Below are 19425 nucleotides of genomic sequence, written 5' to 3' on the forward strand. Positions count from 1 at the left end.
GGGTTTTTTTTTTTTTTTTTTACAATTAGCTTCTAACAAAATACCATTCAAATGTTTGGCTGTTTAGCTGAAAGTTACAGCCCTAATAGATACATGGCCCACACAATGCTACCCCCCACCCCCCTTTCCATTCCCCCTCAAAAGAAATCTGTCCAAACTTAATTTTAATCCATTCACCATGCTTTTAAAAAGCGGTTCTCAACCCAGACCTTTGGGACCTGCCCAGCCAAGCTGGCGGTTGGCATATCCTCACAAAAAATGCATGAGATAGATTCACAAAAGCAGAGACCATGCCTATAAATGTTTGTCCTGAAAACCAGACTGGCTGGGGCAGGTCCCGGTCATCCCCTAACCAGATCTTTTTAAAGGCTCACCAAAATCCATTTAGATTTGCTTCCTCTCAAACAGATCTCCCACTAGAAAATTACCGAGGACAGACTCACATTGCATCCCCAGATGGTCTTTGCTTTGTTTTTCAACCAATCAGGGTTAATCGCAACTGCTGAAGATAATTTCTCAGTTTTCCCTAAATTTAAGCTGAAATTTAAGCAGCCTCTTACAAGATACAGAATCTTGAGAAGCAAAAGAAGTGTAATGACATACAGCACCCCCCCAAAAAAGTGACAAAAGCCCAATAAATTTGAAAAATAGGCTTTATTTTAACCAGTGGTATTGTGTGACATTCTGTATCACTGCAGAAATGAGAACAGCAAACACCACAGGCACATCAAAATAGCAGTTTCCCTCTTTTGTATAATGCATGTTCTCCACCCATGACATCAGACTACTAAGAAGCACCTCAGTGACAGCAACAAGAACAGAACATCGTAAGACTTGCATACTGGGTCAGACCAAAAGTCCATCAAGCCCAGAATCCTGTTTCCAACAGTGACCACTCCCAGTCACAAGTACCTGGCAGGATCCCAAGGGGTAGACAGATTCCAAGCTGCTTATCCCAGGGATAAGAAGTGGATTTCTGCACTGCCACCTTAATAATGGTTTATGGACTTTTCCACAAAAAGATAAATAGATAATAAAATATATGAATAAATAAATATGGTTCATTGTATGGTGCAGTGCTGCAGACTGTCCACTGTGAGCTGCGATTTGTTTGCAAATAAGCATATTCATTTTACCATTTCTGGTGCCTTGGAACTTTCACAGCTGTTTTTAGGTTTGTGACTTTTAAGTTCATTTATGGTGCAGTGGTCAGCCTCTTAAGAGGGAATAAGGACGATATACTCATCCCTGAAGCAGACTTCTTGTCAAAACATGACCATGTCAGGTGTAATGGGTCCATCATTGTGCTAATTTTATGTTTGATTTTATTGATATTATTACTTTTGTAATTTTTTAGCACACATTTTTAAATACTTATTCACAAGTTTTATTATCTATTTATCTTTTTGTGTACCACTTGTTTTCATGTTTGTGAGGTTCACCCACCTCTTTTTTTATGGACTTTTCCTCTAGGAACTTGTCCAATCTTTTTTAAACACAGCTATGCTGACAGCACCTGGCTGTAAAGCAGCACCTGAGTAACAGCTAGCAAGCAGTGAATGACACCGGCTCTCTTTGGTGCAGTCAGACCTGGATGACTAAGGAGTCAGGGAGCGACGTCACTTGTCCTCAAATTACAGCCTATAGTCAAGCTCCTGAGTGACTGTGAGCATGTAATGAGTCTTACTGCTTGTCCCGAGGTTGCTGACTGCACAAGAGTGGGCAGGGAGTAAGAGCCTGCTCTCATATTCGTATCTGCATCCATATGTAATCCAACAACATTCTCACCAATCTCACACAGGTCTGCACACACACCAGACACCTTTTGCAAATATTGCTGTGCGAACTCATAATGGCGGCATCTGTATGTAAAATGATTTCTAAAACTGTCACTCTTGCTATGTTTACATATTACATCAACATTTACAATGGAATACCTTATACTGCATATCTCAGAGTGATTCCCTCTTATACCTTTCCCAGCTTTCGAGAAAGGGTTCGAGTGGACAAGCAGCTGTAAGAAAAACAAGAGAAAAAAAAAAAGTTCCCCTGAGCTTTCTTCAGGCAGGTCACAGTTCAGAGCTGGAAAACTGCATATCCTCCACTTACTGTCCCCTCCGTGCCAGGACTTTGCACCCAGAGTTAATAGTGCATTTACTCACTATGCAGACATTGAGGGTCAGAATACCAGTGCCCGAGACAGGCTCAGCTTGCTCTACTCCCCAACCACTACAAAGAGATGTGCATATTTACATTCTTATGTGCTCAGCATCTTACTGAAAACAGCCCAAAAATAATCCTTTCCTGCAGAAAGCAGATGATACTATAAAACAGTACGTACAAAGTGTATAATCCATAAATACATTTAAGAGCGATACAGACAGATGAAGACAAAGAGAAGTCCCTTGCTTATTCACTTTCTTCGGTATAGTCTTCCGCAAACATTTTCCTTAGGGGCTCTTAGCTTTCAGGCTCCACTTGCTTCTGCTGTGGGATAAAATTCTTCTCTTATAAAAAGGGAGCCGAGGAATAAAATGTGAAGGGAGCCTTTGTATCCATCCAACAAGGTCTTGGGTTTCCAACACTCAAGCTGTCAGATTATGGATTTCTTTTCCAGATAAACTGAGGACAGCAGGTCCATGAGCGCAACTGGCAGAAGGGGAAGGGAAGACTACTTAAAGGTGCCAGTACCCTGGGACAAGTTGGTCCACACCGGCCAACAGATGTGATGTGAACTTTCAGATTACACCTTCGGAGGAGTAAAGTGGGACATAGTGGACCACAGGAATACAGAAGTTGCTGCCAGTCATGGCATTGTCACAACTTAGCATCAGGTCTAGCAGCATCAGTATCATCATTGCTTGTTTATAACACCATCTTTCCAACCTCCATACCCCTCCAACCCTGTCTTTAAGGCACGAAAAAGAGTTCGAGTTTCAGACATCTCCCCAGAACATCATTCTTGATATGCAAGAGTTGCTGCAGGTCCACTACTCAGCCACATTTTGTCTTTTCTGCTGTACACATCCAGCAGAAATGGCATCAAATGCAAGCACCCATTAAAAAAAAAAAAAAAATGAAAAGGTATACATCCTTCTCCCCCCCACCACACACATCAACAACCTATAAATCTATTGTCCTATCATGCAGGTGCAAATGTGGAGAATTTGATCTTGGCCTACTTTTTCTGCATGGCAGCAGAGGTGTCCCAGTAACAAAGGTGGTAGTGATTAAGGAAGGGTGGGGGAAACAGCCGAGATTAGTCCCAGGATGTCGCTCTTTCCCTGGCTGAAGCAAGCAGGCACAAAGCAAGTGCCAGGAGGATGTAGACAAAAATGCAAGGGAGTTGCATGCAGCAGGTTTATATATATATATATATATATATATATATATATATATTGTCCTTATATAAATAAAATTTCCTCTTTCTATCCTTCTCCAAAAGAAACCCTCCCCCAGTGCCACCACCATGGAGAACGGTTGAGAAATGAGGCACTTGAATGATACCAGAAGAGTCCTGGGGCAAAGACCCCCTCCCTAACAGTGATGCACGATGAAGAGAACCCAAGCTGGTCCTTAGGACTCCATGTCTGTGGGAGGTTCAAAGCTGAGCACCTCATCATAAGTCAAGCCTGAAAGAAAAAAGGACAAGAATGAGAGCAAATAGCAGGAGTATTGAAGATACAATACCCCAAAGGAATAACTGCAGCATAGAGGATGGATCTAGACCTTGAAAAGCACAGGAATAACATGACGAGCTAAAAAAACAAAAACAAAACGGAATAGAAAACGAGAAAAGAGCCAGGCCTAAGAGAACCTACAATACAAAGAAAAAAAGGATACCCCAGGAGAAAGAAAGAGGGGAAAATGCAGACCTATAAAAACCCAGAGAAAGGAAGGAGGGGGAAGTCAGGGACAAATGGGAAAAATGCAGAAGAAAAATAGTGGCGAACAGAGGAAAATCCAAGCTTCTCAGAAAACCAACAATCCCTTGAGGAAGGAAGGTGAAAAGCACATTGCATCATGGTATGACTGGTGTCATATTCTGGAAGAAAGCATCTGCCCACAGGTTTGTTTAGCTCTCTTTTCTGCCCAGACACTCACTTTTCCATTCTTCTATCTCCAAATCCCTGCTTTCAAAAGACTGGTCATACGGGTCTGCCACAGGTTCATCATCTGGGTCGTGATACTGAGCAAAGTAGGGGTGGGCCAAGGCCTCTGCCGCTGTGATCCTCTTATCTGTGTCCAGCACCAGCATCTTCTCCAGAAGGTCCACAGCTATGATACCACAGCAAAGAAAGGAGAAAGTGGCGGTAAAATGGGAAGTCTGAAGGCACTTCTCTCACATCAGTATGACCACCAGTTGGCCAACAGTGAGATATCGGTGAACATTATCAAGTGGTTGAAATCTGTAATCAATTGACTAAATAGTCACAACCTGGAAGCTTGATCAGGTGTGAGGAAACAACTAGGGGCTGGAGAGGAGAGAGAGCCGATGACTGGGGGTGGGCAAAAGTGAGTACTTGAGAGAGTGGGAGAAAGCAACACAAAACAGATTTGACTTGGGGTAGCACTTCATCTTCTGATCCAGAAACAGGCAGGCCCATCTATCATATTACAAGTTGAATATGCTGTTTTTACCCTCACTATATTTCATTTTGGGAATGTTTTCATTATTTGGAAAGGTAGGATAAGTTTACAGCATTTTTTTTTTTTTATAATTCAGGTACAATAAGTGCTTTCCCCAGAGAGCTTCCAATCTTAAGTAGGTACCCTGATGCAACAGGGAGTCTTCCATGGGGAAAAATATTTTCCCTGGGTTTCAGCCCATTGCTCTAACTAGGCTACTTTGTTTGAAATGGTTTACATGCAGCGTTAATGCTGAATTTTAGTTATTAGTTGATGTTGCTGCTTCCTTCTCTCCCTCATATCTCAATTTTCTAGGGGGCACAGAAGGGGATGGCGGGAGGCACTTTTTGCACAGGGCTCCATTATCCTTAAAGCCAGCCCTACCCATGGGAATACAAATTCAAATCACAAGGCTACACAGGGCTTGGTATTCTCTTTTCACCCAGGGTTTCAGGTCTTACCTTGTGGGTTGGCTCCAATGAACACGTCTTCAAAGTTCATCTTCGGCATGTAGGGAAGTGACTGAATATAATTTCTTGCCTATGAAAGTAATTCTTTTTTAGAACTGTTTCAGTATGTGCCTTGCCTGCTCCCACTCCCCAAATCCAGAAAGTTATCTAAGTCCAGGCCACATGCACCATTTCAGCGATAAAACCCCTATATTGCTTTTTGTTTCAACTGAGCATTGAGAACCACCACAGCCTACATATCCAAGTCTCTGATCTTCCTTCCCCCCCCCCCCCCCCCCCAGTAAAGGCCAATATTCACAGACCACGTTTGATCAGAGATGTATATGCAGTGCAGGATGGAATCCTCTGCCAACAGTCAATATTAAAGCTTAAAATCTTAGATTGATGACCTATCTGGGCAGGCTCAGGCAGATGACTGTTCCCTACTAAAGTCTGAAACAGGACTTCTTTAATTTTCAGTTTTGCAGGTATTAATGATCCCACTGCCCACCCTCTGACACATGCAAGGATTCCATTACGGTGCATTTACAAACAATGCATGTTAAAGAGGGCCAGGTAACTTCCTCGCATGCAGTCTCACCTCATGGCTGGGCATCCTGTTAATAAGATAGGTAGGGGGTGTCCCCGTCAGGCGCAAGATCTGCTGAAGCTGGTTAATATCTTAGGTGCCTTGTCAAGGGCTTTGTTAAAAAAAAACAGTGCAAAAATAAAAATTCCCCCAACATCTGCATACAAAGCGTCTCTTCAGCACATTACAGGACCTGCCCACCCTACCATGGCCACTTCACAACACAGCCCAATTATATAATATTAGAGGTTTGCCCAGTGAGGTCTGGTTTGCTCAGTGATGCAGTGCACAGCTAGGGCCTGACTCATTCCATGGTGAGGCAATTTTAACTACGGTAGTTGCTTTGCCTTGAAACTAAAAGATTATCAAGATTTTGCTTATTCCAGGACAGGATCTGTGAACTTTGCTTGCTCTGATTTAGGGGCTCATCAAATCTGGTTGCCCTGTGACTTGCAATGTTTTGGGTTTGGTTTGTTTTTTTTTTGGGGGGGGGGGGGCTAATTGGCTTTCCCAGGGTTCTTCCCTCTTGCTAGCTGTGAATGCAGAGCGACTTACAGTTAGGTAGTGGAAGGAGACAGTACAGCATTAGCCATGCACAACAAATCAACACTTGCTCAAAGTGTTTGGCACAGGGCAGAAATTAAAAAAAAAAAAAAAAAAAAAAATTAATTAGTGGTAACTGAAAATGATGAAAGAAATCCATGCACAATTCTGTTCAAGAATGAATGCCTGCCCCCTGCCCCACTGCTAAGCAGTACAGCTCAGAGTCTCCCATTCTATCTCAGTCATGCATCTGAAAAGGCTTTTTCATTCTGCCTTTGCATAACTCTTGGAAACTTGCTGTTATCTGGACTAAACCTGGGGGAAAAGATTCAGGATGGACCAGCAGTAAAGTGGTTTACAGATCTGCATGGAGATGCCCCAACAGCCAATACCAGCTTCCAGACACATGAATCACTGCCTTCTCTACACAATGTACAGAGATAAGAAGGTCAAATACATAAAGGTGCTAGCTGTTTATTGGACAAAGTTAAGACATTTCTTGGCTCTACCACCCCAGTGTATGTTACTTCAGCTGCTCGGGAGCTAGCATAGGTCCTTTTCACATCTCCTTTTGTATTTTGAGCCGAGGAAGACATTTCTTGATAGTCCAATAAAAAAAAAAGGTATGACCTATATAATTTTGACGACCTTGTTTTCGTGCATTCGAGTGGACCAACGCGGCAAACTATACTTACTGTGCAGACTTTAGAACTGCTTTTCATGCAGATAAATTAATTCTCTGCTTCACGGAAGACGAGAGAGAATGGGTGTAGAAGCCTGCTGCCTGGCTGCACTTTTAGGGTATCAGCTGCAAACTTTTAAAGATGTAACAAGGACCTATGCCAGTTCTAAGCAGCTGAAGTAACATACACTAGCGAGGGAGAGCCTTCTCAATTCTTGGCCTGTGGAGACTACCAGACAAAATGTGATGCGTTTTGCGGGGGGGAAATGAGGTAAGCGGCACATGTTGTTCTTCAGGCCAGAGAAGATCTGCACATCAAGGCAAGTTACCACAATCTCTGAACAGTCCTGATCAAGCATACCCTGGAATTTAACCAGGATCATTTGAGGAGTGGAAACAGCATTAGTATTTCCTAATAGTGAGTTTCAACTGCACAGTTGTGAGGAAAGCACCGAAAACGGAGCTTCATGCACTGCCCTCCTAGTACGGGGGCAATAAAAGAGGGAGGCGTAGGGAAATGGAGAGGAGAGAGGTATTCACCAACTTCTCACTTATCAGGAGGTGAAACGAAAATGAAGGTTAAAAAATAACCCATAAAAGAAACCCCCAAACCACAATCGGCTGAGCAGGTACAGAATACAAGCAAAGAACCAACTCACAGACTCAGAGGAGATTTTCTTCAGGAGCTCAGGCCCTGGGGTTCCAACCAGTCTCAAAATGAGCTTCAACTGATCAATATCTAAATGTGGAGCATAAAGGAAAATGCTGGGAGAGATCACAATCCAACCAAGCGAAGCTCAAGACAGGGGCGAGGGGGCTCAGCATCGCTTCCAGCATGTCAGGCCCAAGGAGCCACGCACAGAGCTACAGAGCAGAAACGTCATCTTGCATCCCTGCAGCGGTTAAGCAAATTGACAGCAGCCAAAGTTAAAATGCAGATCAAGCAAGAAGGCAGATGGCAGCATGCAAGCTACCTGCTTCTGAAAACTCTTGAGGTGGTATGTGATACTGGAGCATGTGTGAGGGACACAGGGTTTCCATGGAATGCACATCCAGGTTCAGTTAAAGCTGACACGGGACTTTATGTAGGAGCCCATGCAGCTGCATATGAAACCACTGGATGTGCCCTTGAAGGATTGGGGACTTGGGTACATTCATTTTGACAGATAGGCGAGAACTTTCCACATGCACATTCTCTCCAGAAGTCAGAATTAGCAAGGGTGTCCCCATTTATGAAACTGTTTCTGGGGGTGCAGGACTGAGCTAGTGAGACTTCCACATAGGGGAGCAAGCATAATCTATAAGCTGCAAACGCTTTTTAGGCGGTTTCTATTCTACCAGCACACGTGTCGTGCTACCAAGCAGCAAAAGAGCTTCTACAAAAGAAATTAAAATAAAACAGAGCTTCTGGGAGTCCCGACAGTACTAAATTACAAAATAACCAATTGGAAAACAGCTGCAGTCAAAGCACCCAACCAGAAAGCAGCCTGCACTGCTTCTGCTTTCTAAAATGAGTGCCATTTGTATTCACCCAAAAAGTTGGAGAAGGTGGAAACCATTAGACATTTTTAGTTTTGCTTTCTCATTTTTAACAACACAAAAATGTGTTTCTGTTGCAGGACTCCAGCTCTTAATATTTCAGAGGGAGATTTATTTAAATCCTGAAAACCCCTGCACACTTTGCACCTGCTTAAAAACAGGTGCAAAGGATATACATACAAAGCAGCTGAATTCCCTCTGAAAATTAGTTTGTAACCTCAACAGGCTATTGAAAAACTGTTCCCTTAGAGCAAAGGAAACTGATCCATGATTTTCCCTTCTGTCGCGCCTCAGACTTCATCATGGACCCAAGTAAACTGGGATGTTGCCATTTAGCCATCAAATACCTGTTAAGCATCGCCACAGTGCATGTGCACACAGCATTAACCAACCAACCAGAGATCAGGAGGAGGGAGGAGATCATACAACCATAACGTCCAGATCTTTCATGCAACTTCCAAAATGATTTCATATTTATACTGCTGTAATTTTATTGTAATACTGGAGGACAATTTTGTAGAAAGGCATGACCCAATATGAAAAGAATGCGAAGGTAGAAGTAAAATCTCTTTGACCTGAAAACACATCGACAGAAAAAGAAAAAAAAAATAAAAATTAGAGCCAGAACATAAACAAGACGACCTCCTCCCTGGATTCTCCTCGCCAATCAGAAAATCCTGAACATTTTAAATTCAGCCCCAGGCAGGGGTAAGTATGTGGTTACCTCTTTCTCCTGCCATACTTGGCCCCAGCCTGAGCACATCATATCTGCTCTCAACGACACAGCCCCATGTGGTACACTCTATCAGCTCAAATATACTTGATCTCAAAAAGGCTGTCCCGTTTTTTCCATCATCAAGTAGGTCCAGCATTCTGTCTTTGGCCAGTCTTGGCCAACACGGCCTCCTGGAAGCAGCTTCTCCTTGGCTCAAGCACTGCATTTAATATATTGATCAGCACCTCGGGCAGCTCTGTTCCTTAGTCCTCACAGATCTCCTTCCTTGGCTCTGTGGGGGCCGTAATTTCCTGCAGTCTCTTTCCCTCAGCTTCTATGAGCCACATAAAAGCTCCGTTAATCCCCGGGCTTAGTCTGAATTTTACAAAACTGCTTAGATTTTTCTGCTATTATAGTTTTCAGCGACCACATCCCTTCAAATAAAATGTTAAAAATAAAATAAAAAAAAAAAAACACACTGAACTTTCAGGAGCTCTCAAGTTCTTGCCAGTTATGCAGTGTCCTGAACCGTTCCCAGGATCGTGATCTGAGACAATCCCACAGCACTACATATTTATGGTGGCAGGGGCTGGTGCAACAGCAGGCCTTCCCCCTCCCTGAAGCGTATTGCTGAACTGATATATAGTCTCTTCTTCAGCGATGTTCCCTCTCCAGGGGCTGACTAGGTGGGCGCACATTTTATTTGTGTGTGAACAAAATTTTTTTTTAAAACCATCAATTTTTAAGCACCAGTAAACAGCACAAAGGAAAATTTATGCGAGTGACCATGTAAAACTGGTCAGCGACGCTCTGAAACATATGAGCGTCCCCTCACGTGCTCAGCGTAGGGGGGAGCAGTGTTCTGGAGCTAATATATTAAACTAATTTCTTTAAAAAAAAAATAAAAATTCCAGTAGTAACCAAATCATTATGAGCTTGAGTCATTCAAATCTGGGTCTTAGAAAATATTTTTCTGAAGCTCTGCTGTGTCCATGGTCAGAAGAAGATATTCTACAGGTCAGATACGTTGGAAATTTTATTTGCAGAAATATTTTTTAAAAATTTCAAAAAAGGTCTTCCATTTGAATATATGGACTTGACCAATGATTAAATAAAAGACAACTGAAGGCCGTTCGGTTTGATGGTCTGAAATTAGAGACAACAGATTCTTCAGAGGAACTTTTATGTTCATGTCACACACTAACATCTTTGTGGTACCAAGCATGGCTATCAGTAGAAGCCTCGGTGAAGGTTAATATTTTGCAGATTCATTTTTTTTTGTTTCACAATGTATTTTCTGCTTACTTTTTGCCTCTCTTACAATATTTACTATTTAGTAAACAGTGAATGATTCTTGTTCTTCAGTTTTTAGAGGCCAAAACAGGAATGATGGATAGGGCAGGAAGAAATCCCTTTAAATATGTAAATAAATCTGGGAAAAAAATCAAGCCCTATGTAAGATCTGGGAACCCAAATGTTATGGCAATGGAGGAGGCTCTCTTAGGCTGGGATTCCTTCTCTGATCCATGTGCTACCGACACAACAGAGGCCTGAATAGCTAGACCACAGCCAACACATGTTCAGCACTACTTAGTCAGTAGAGGGCACCAGCTCCTCAAAATTTCACTTTTTTGGTTTAGTAGTTGATGATGTTTCAACTCTACCAGCAAATAAAAAAAAAAGTAGTCAGGCTGACACTAGAACGGCTCAAGAATACTTAAAAGCAAAGATGTGCAGGGTCTGGGCTCGGAATGCAAGCTCTCCTCACCTCTCTATTACCAGAGCTTGTTGGTGGAGGGCTAGGAAAAAAAAACGAGGGATGAGGGTGGCAGAGATTTAGCTGAACGAAAAGGAAGCAGATGATGCAAACCTCGGGTGGAATTTCCCCAGGGTCAGCGAGCATCTTTGATTGTGACAGACGCCAATGTGACTTTCCTTTTTTTATATTCTGGTTTTTTCGGGCACTTCAAAGCAGATTACATTCAGGTACTGTGGTATTTCCCTGTCCTTAGAGGGCTCATAATCTAACAGGCCGATGCAGAAAGGTGTGTTCAGCCAAACGTTTTACAATTTTTAAGTTTGTTTTTTTTTTAAACTCCCGATGCATTAGCATATCATTAGCCCACCAAAATTATTGCATGTACCCGAGGCAATGGAGGGCAAAGCGACTTGCTCAAGGGCACAAGGAGCAGCAGCGGGATTTAAACCCCAGGTCAGTGATGGCGATGCAAATCTTTCTCATGCATATTCACTGTGGATATCCTGAAAACCTGGCCTGTTTGTGGCACTCGAGGACTGGAGTTCACCATCATTGCCCTAGGTTCTCTGATTTGCAGCCCGCGACTCTGACCACTAGCCTGCTCCTCCACTAGCCTGCTCCTCCACTAGCCTGCTTCTTCTAGTAGCTATATTGGAAGTGGAAAAAAAACTGGAGCCTCTGTAGGTTGCAATATCTTCTGTACTACCTTTTTAAAAGGTACTGCAATCCACTATGACTCCAGTACTCACAATATGAGAAATGGTAAAGCAGGTTAATAAAGACTGAGCAAGCACACAGCACAGCAGCAAAAAGCTCCAAACCTGTTAAGCTTCCATGTTAGCTCGCGTGGCACGCAAACTACATTTGCAGCATAATCTCTTCCCTGGGGCACCCTGGCCTTCCCGTTTCAAGGTATTCGGAAGGACCAGTTAGCTCCCTGTATCCTGTTTTCCACCCCCAATCTGAAGTCATTTTCAGAGTCCAAAGCAGCCGTCTGAGAAAGGCAGGCGCGATTACTATGGAAATGGATTTTGATAAAGTGCCCAGAATTTTTAAAGCAGCCGCCCAAGAACGCTAAGCTATTAAAGACTTTAAAGTTATAAGGTACAAGCAAGCTACAGCACAGGCTTGTTCCACAATGTTAAGGTGAAGTTACCACTAGAAGCAGTGAAAAAAAAAAAAGATGGGCTGGAACTGAAATCAGTGGTTAGGACAGAAAAACACACTCGCCAAAAAAAAGATCTGAAAGAGTTATTCAAAGATTAAATACATTTTAAACCCATTTCCCAAAGCTTTTCTGGAAGAGGTGAGAAGTCTACAAACAAATTAATATGTTGGATTGATTTTTATTCATCCCCTTACTAATATTGGTCAGAACAGTAACAATTAATTCATCTTCTTGCCTCAGACTGTTAGGTGACAAGAAAAAACAAGCAGGCATTATTCACAGAGGATACTGAAGTCACATTTGCATTGTATATTCACAGAGGGGCAGGGATCTGAATCTGAGCAGCAAACGTTGCTGCAATCTCTGCCTCCACCAAAAGGGAACAAGATCACTGCCCATACAGGCTGGTTTTCACCCTCCTTCCAGACCAGATCAGCTTCGGAGCCTTTCCCTCTATAGCACTGCTGCATTTGCTGCTGACAGCGGCCCCTCCATCATCATGAACTCCCAGAGTCACAGCCAAAGACGACTTACCACGAGAACGCAAAAACAAGAGAAAGCAGAGGGAGAAACCAGGAACAACACCCTTCTTATTCAGGAACAAGACATTAGGAGGTACATTTTAAAAAAAGAGCGCGTGCGCGAACAAAAGTACGCCGGATTTTATAAGATACATGCGTAGCCGCGCGTATCTCATAAAATCCAGGGTCAGCGCGCGCAAGGGGGTGCACATTTGTGCAACTTGCGCGCGCACAGCCCGTTCCCTCCGAGGCCGCTCCGAAAGGGGGTTTTAAAAGGGTTACGCGTGTACCCCTTTTAAAATCCGGTCCTTAATGTTTATAAAGTTGTAGGTACAGCAAGCTGTACAACAGGCTGATTTGAAAGATACAGAAAAGTTATCACTGGAGGCCGTGAAACCCCCCCTCCCACCAACAATTTAGCAGAGAAAGCACATCCCACCACACATATAATCAGAGCACACTGAGGCAAAAGATATACCACCGAGGCAGAAATACACGTGCACACAAGCATGTCACGATCTAGCACACCTGCGCCAAGCACACAGACCGCTAGCAACGGAAAGCAAAGCACTCAGGTGGAGGGAAACTGTCAGGGCTGCTGAAATAGAAACAGATGAAATTTGCTTACAAATCTAGTGTTGCAAAGCTATGCAAACCGAAGCAAGAAGGATCATACCCAAGACTTCATAAGTAGGTTCAGCAGTATGGGCCAATCCTACTGCTTTTATTTTGTACAGCTTTTCTACTAGACCACTTAGGAAAGGGAAAGAAAGAGAGACCAGGCGTGTCTTAATTTATTCAGCTTTCAAAGAACATATCTAAGCACAGGGCATAAAATAGTGCAGGTCCTGTTTTGATCAGAACTGCAAAGATTTTTAGTCTGCACAGAGTATTAATCACATTTTCTCTGCTATTCATTATCTCAGGAGGGCTCCCTTGCACAGCCTGCATCCACAAACAGCACATCATCTTGGAGATCAAGAAAGGGATAAGCCCTAGACAAGGTGGACAGAGCACAGCAGACGAGGACACAGCCCGTGCTTACGCACAGCAGTGCTATAGCAGGAAACACACACGCACATCTGTATAAATATAACTAGATGTGAGGCAACGCTCAAACGTTACATATATATGTCAAATGTACTTTAAGCAAAGTATGTATTCATGCTTATGAAATATAATACTTTATAAATATACCCTTAAATACATATATTATACACACCATAGAGATAAAAGATACTGTAGCTCACCCTGTACAAATATTAAACAGGATATGAAACCTAGTCAGAGATATAACAGAATATTTCACCTTTTCACAAAAACATTAATGCAACCTTCACGCTAAGATTATGATGTATTTTTTCTAAAATCACTTTAGAAAAAAAAGTCCTGATTATCCTCATGCTTAAGTAACAGTTATCACATTACAATGCTTTCAATAGTCCCTCAACATAGTGTTATACATTTAATAAGCATGAAGAAATACTTTGTTTAAAGTAGATTTTACATTACTCTATCTTTGGGGTTTCAGTATACACACACTACTCATTTCCTTAAGCTGATCCTGTACTGCAGGGGTTGGACAACAATGAATCCGGTACTAATTGATCTAACACAGCATGCCACACAGTAGAGCATACCCTGCTATGCCACCAGCTGAGAGGAACTGGAATAGATGGAAAAGTTAACAAATGATTCTCTTCCTTCTTAAGATAGGACATTCCAAGAAACTGGGTAATCCAATTTCTGACACCTTCCCAATCGATAAAGGTATCCCCCAAGTTTCAGCACTCTCAGCCACGCTACTTAACATCTATTTGCTGCCTCTATGTGCACTACTAGCGAATCTAGGAATCAACGTCTTCCTATATGCAGGAACAAACAAGTCTACATCCCTTTTGACAAAACATTTGAAAAAACGGTCATCTCTGTCAACACATATGAAGGCAATACATCTAAAACATTCTCAACTGAAACTAACTCTAAACCCCCAAAAACTGAAATAGTATGGCTAAGGAGAGACACCGTGATAATCAACCCGCCAACCCTAGAACTAGGAGATTTTAATATTACTCCCTCAGACCAAGTAAGGGATCTTGGAATACAGATAGATGAGAACTTCACTATGAAAATGCATATAAACAAATTAATCGGAACAGGATACTCCAAGCTGAGAATATTACATTGGTTGAAACTTACTAACAATACAGGACTTCAGCAGTGTCTTACAAACACTGATATTTTCTAACTTAGACTACTGGAACTCCCTATTATCGGGCCTACCCTCAGGACTACTAAAACCACTACAGTTAAAGTGGTCCCTTGACTTACGAACTCAATTGATTCCAGAGGGCTGGTTGAAACCCAAGTTGGTGGTAAGTCAAGACTTTTTTCCATAGGAAATAATGGGAAAACCAATAATAATGCGTTCCGAACCTCCCAAAAGCACCCCTTACCTAACCATTTCTATAATAAAAAATGGTTGTATAAGGTCATTAATTACCAGAAACACCAATACTTCCCTAGTGTACTCACCAAAAGGTTATAAAATGTGCCTAGCCTACCAGAAACAACAATTTCACCTCCTCCACCAGTTCTTTTACGTTATCTGCATATGGACTCTCTACCTGGGTAACCAAGCTAGGCTGAGAGGACATTGCACAAATCTCATCTTTGGTTGAGTTTCCTCACTCCGAAGGTCATCAAATCTTCACAAGAGAGCACTGTTCTGTTTGTACGCCACACTCTGAATGTCAAAGTGGCCCCAACCCCTACACTAATACCTAAACCTCACCTTGAGTTACTAGGTGGGCCTCCCATAGACATATAAATACCTATCTAGCGTGAAGGCATTATGGTTAGGCTCTCGTTCTCTCTCTCTCCCCCCAATATTATGGTTGTAACTCGAGATCTGTTCGTAACTCAAAACCAGAATTTTGGTCGTAACTCAAAATTTGTTTGTAACCCGAAACCTTGAATGTTGGTATTAACCCAAGTTGGTCGTAAACTGAGCTGGTCGTAACCAGAGGGCCCACTGTACTTCAAAATACCTCTGCTAGGCTCTTACTAGCTACAAGAAAATTTGACCACATTACTCCCTCGCTGATAATACTTTATATTGTACAGGAAGCCAGTGCAGTGCTAACTCTAATTTTCAATATCATCAACAATATTATCCCATGCTTATTAGGAGTGACAACAACATTACACACCACAGAGAACCTTAAGATCAGAAAACAGACTTCTAAAGGTGCCTTCTATTTGGAACACACACCAAACACAAATAAGAGAACAAATGTTTTCCATAGCGGGACCCAAGTTATGGAAATGTCTGCCACAGTCATTGCATCAAATAACAAATAAAAAGTTTCAAGCATGAGTTAAAAACATGACTCTTTAGAAATGCATACGATTTAACGTAAAATACCAATATGCTGATAACTTCAATGTCAATACCTGCGATAATGTTAACGGAGCTAGCAATAAGGACTGAATGATGAAAACTATATTGTTAGTAGAATTAGAATTTGTAATTGCTGCTGTGTCAACCTAGAAAATGTATGAATATGTTCTAGATTACATATTTGTCGATGTGTTGACCTAGAATATGTATGGATATGAAATAGAATATGCATTTGTTGTAATGTTGAGCTAGAATAGGAATGTCGACCAATAATTTTATTGCTGATTTTGTAAACTGCTGTGATCTTCTTTTGGAACGACGGTATATTAAACACCTAAATAAAATAAAGACTAAATGTGCACCCACACCAATGCCATAATGCGTCTTTGTGCATACATACACCAGCAAACCAAGAAAATCTACATGTGTGTACCACAACTAAAACTCCCCAGCTGACTCTGCACCACTCCTGTGCTGGCTTACATCTCTTTTTTTTTTTTTTTTTGAAAGAGCAGCTACAGAAATCTGGGAGAACTGTATCAATGCTGGCTTTTAGTGAGAGATCCTCAACCCTTGCAAAGCTGACAATGTTGAGACATTTACATTTCTTCTCTAAAATCCCTCACTCACCCAAATGGACATCGCAGATCTGTGCCAAATCCCCTACCATGAACAATTAGATACCATATTCTTTTATTCTCATGCCATCTATGCCTACATCTTCTCATCCTGCCTCTATAGCTGTTCCTAAGGAATCAAATCAAAAGCTTTTTCTTTACTGCCAACGACGGATGAATAAGGAGGAGATGGGCGGGTCTAGTTGATGGTGCAATGGAAAAAAAAAAAAGAGGAGAGATACAGCAAGAAAAAAACTAGCAAAATGTAGCAACCAAAGAATAATGGAGACAAAAATGAAAGAATAAAGTGAGAAAGGGGACAAAAGGAACAAAATCTCTAGTAATGTTGAAGTATGAATCATACAACTCACAATAAAAGGATACGGTCAGTACCAGGGAACAAGGTCCTTCCAGTTAACAGCTCAGCCATAATGCATCCCACAGACCAAATGTCAACTGGGCAAAAAAAAAAAATTCAAATTAAGAAATATCATAAGCAGCTATAAAAACCAGGTGAAAAAGGAAATCAGACAAGCTACCCTATGGCCTGGTGACAGTACAACGCAAACTGGAGCTTTGGTATATTGCACCTGGCCTCATGCTGCAGGTGGGATTTCCCTGCTGGCACAAAAGCTTACTCTACGGGTCAGCTTCAGAGCTGGTGCCCTCTCTGTGTACCTGGTGTGATTTAGGGCAGAAGAGAAACATGAGCACCAAAAGAGAAAGTAGATCACCGTGACTGCACCATGGACACATCATCATGGCTTGTAGCTCCCAGACTCACAGAAACAAACAGTCAGGAGATGCCGAACAGAGGGGGATGCTCACAGCTGGGATTTTGCCATGCACTGATGCTTAATAACCTGAGGCTGGAGATGAAGTGAAGAAAATGGGGACAGCAAAACAAATACTGCAGGATGAAGGGTCGCAGAAGGCAGGAAATATAACCAGTTTATCAATGATGAAGCAAAGCAGGGGGGAAATCGCTACAAAGATAACATGAACTGCACATGCCCCTCTCTCTCGAAGAAAGATGAAAAAACCCTCAGATACCAGTCACCTGTCTGGTTGTAATGCATCCAGTTCAGCATAATCTCAGGAGCTCGATACCACCGTGTGGCCACATAACCAGTCATCTCATCATCTGTGTGCCGGGCCAATCCAAAGTCCAGGATCTGCAAGAGAGCAGAGAGAAGAAGTGATTGCACCTCTCTTGCAAAGTGCTGAATTGCCACACAGTTTGGGCAGAATAAGTGAACTGTGGATAAAAACCGGAGGCAGCAGACAAGGCAGAATGATCCTATATGGATGGGACAATGGATGGAACAGTTTTGGGATGGAGAAATATGACAGAGAAGAGATAGAATTAAGACTACATTTTTTTTTTTTATCTGTTAATTTCCTTTTCATGAAGCCTGCTAGATCCAGCCCAGATGCATGGGTTTATACCACCCTTCCAGTAGATGGGAGTCAAGGGATACAATTTTTGTCAGTGATATCATCACTAGTGCACAGGATGCAGTAGCAAAGGAAATTGCCAGTATCCATATGTCAAAGTAATGGAAGCAGCAATTGCCCTTAAACTACAACCAAATTGTAAAATCCTTAGAGAAAACAATTGAAGGGATCCTTCAAGATAAAGCCTCTTCACCAAAATCCAGCCAGGAATCAAAAGAGAAAAAATCAAAACAGGAACAACGGAGGAGGAAAGAGTCTTTGGGATCTCCTCATACAGAGAGGAACTTCTGCAAAACCTGAGACTTTCCGTCAAGAGCAGCAATGCAGTCCATGACTTCCCAGGAAGGTCTTGGACTGGTCTAGCAGGATCCAAGGAGAGGAAATTTCTCCTTCCTTATCATCCTGCTAGACCAGCCCAGATGCATGGGACGTACTCAAGCCTCTTAACGCAGGCGAGAAGACGACAAGAAGATCTATCTTTAGAACATCTGCACCAAAGGCTGCATTTTCCTTGGCTTGCCCATCTAACCTGTAGCGATCACAGAATGAATGTAATGAGGATCAAGTAGCCACCTTACAAATTTCCTCTGGAGCAAGAGCTGCATTCTCCATCTAAGAGGAAGCCTAAGCTCTCATCAAATGAGTTTGCAGAGCCTCCAGATCTCTAAGTAAACAGGCAGAAAAGATCATCTCCTTAACCCAAGGACAACTTTGAAGTTTCCTCACCTTTACAAAGTTCCCAGAATGGCATAGCCTATTAGTCTTTATTTAGATACCTAAGCAGCATACCCTGAAAATCTAAACAATGAAAAGATCTACCCTTACCATGACATCCTTCTTCTGAGAAAGCCAGGATGCAAATCATTTGATTTAAATGAAAGACAGCACTGGCTGAAAGGAGAATCTGAGAACACCATATAAGGGTTTCTGCAAAAGAAGGCCTATACTCTGAAACATGCCTTGCAGAACTGTCTAAACATGATTCTTCTTCAGGAAGCCCTATTTAATCAGCTTGATGGGAGGGCTCATCAGAGCCTAAGAGATTCTGTCAATTTCCTGTGCTAAACCATCTATATATTAGTGATGTCATTGAAAAAGATTGTGTCCTCTGTCTCCATCTGCTGGTAAAGTGGAATAAACCCACACATCTGGACTGGTTTAGCAGGATAAGGAAAAACTTCTCAACTAGCAAGCACAGAAAAATACCCCAGAAAATGTTTACTCTGTGCAGGATATAGAGAAGCCCACTTACCCATCATTCATTCATAACACTAAGACATACTGTCTCTAATGCAGTAGCATTATATTGCTTACCAAACTTGCAATTCAAATATGCCAATGGCTGACTGCACA

At 42.2% G+C, this 19425-nt stretch overlaps 1 protein-coding gene across 3 annotated transcripts in view; it reads right to left on the reverse strand.

Moving 5' to 3' along the window:
- Nucleotides 1–635: 635 nt before the first annotated feature.
- MAPK14 (mitogen-activated protein kinase 14) overlaps nucleotides 636–19425 on the reverse strand; it is a 57792-nt gene continuing 39002 nt past the window's right edge. For 2 of the 3 annotated variants that reach the window (XM_029572784.1, XM_029572786.1), the window contains exons 7-12: nucleotides 17675–17789; nucleotides 16999–17070; nucleotides 7552–7631; nucleotides 5091–5169; nucleotides 4105–4278; nucleotides 636–3632 (exon numbers count right to left, since the gene is read on the reverse strand). In XM_029572784.1, coding sequence (XP_029428644.1) covers nucleotides 3577–3632; nucleotides 4105–4278; nucleotides 5091–5169; nucleotides 7552–7631; nucleotides 16999–17070; nucleotides 17675–17789 — 576 coding nt within the window. In that variant the 3' untranslated portion in view covers nucleotides 636–3576. Of the gene's footprint in view, nucleotides 3633–4104; nucleotides 4279–5090; nucleotides 5170–5679; nucleotides 5760–7551; nucleotides 7632–16998; nucleotides 17071–17674; nucleotides 17790–19425 lie in introns of all 3 variants that reach the window. The other variant, XM_029572785.1, reaches the window with a different exon arrangement.

The sequence above is a fragment of the Rhinatrema bivittatum genome, chromosome 12, assembly GCF_901001135.1.
Source record: "Rhinatrema bivittatum chromosome 12, aRhiBiv1.1, whole genome shotgun sequence".
NCBI lineage: Eukaryota > Metazoa > Chordata > Amphibia > Gymnophiona > Rhinatrematidae > Rhinatrema > Rhinatrema bivittatum.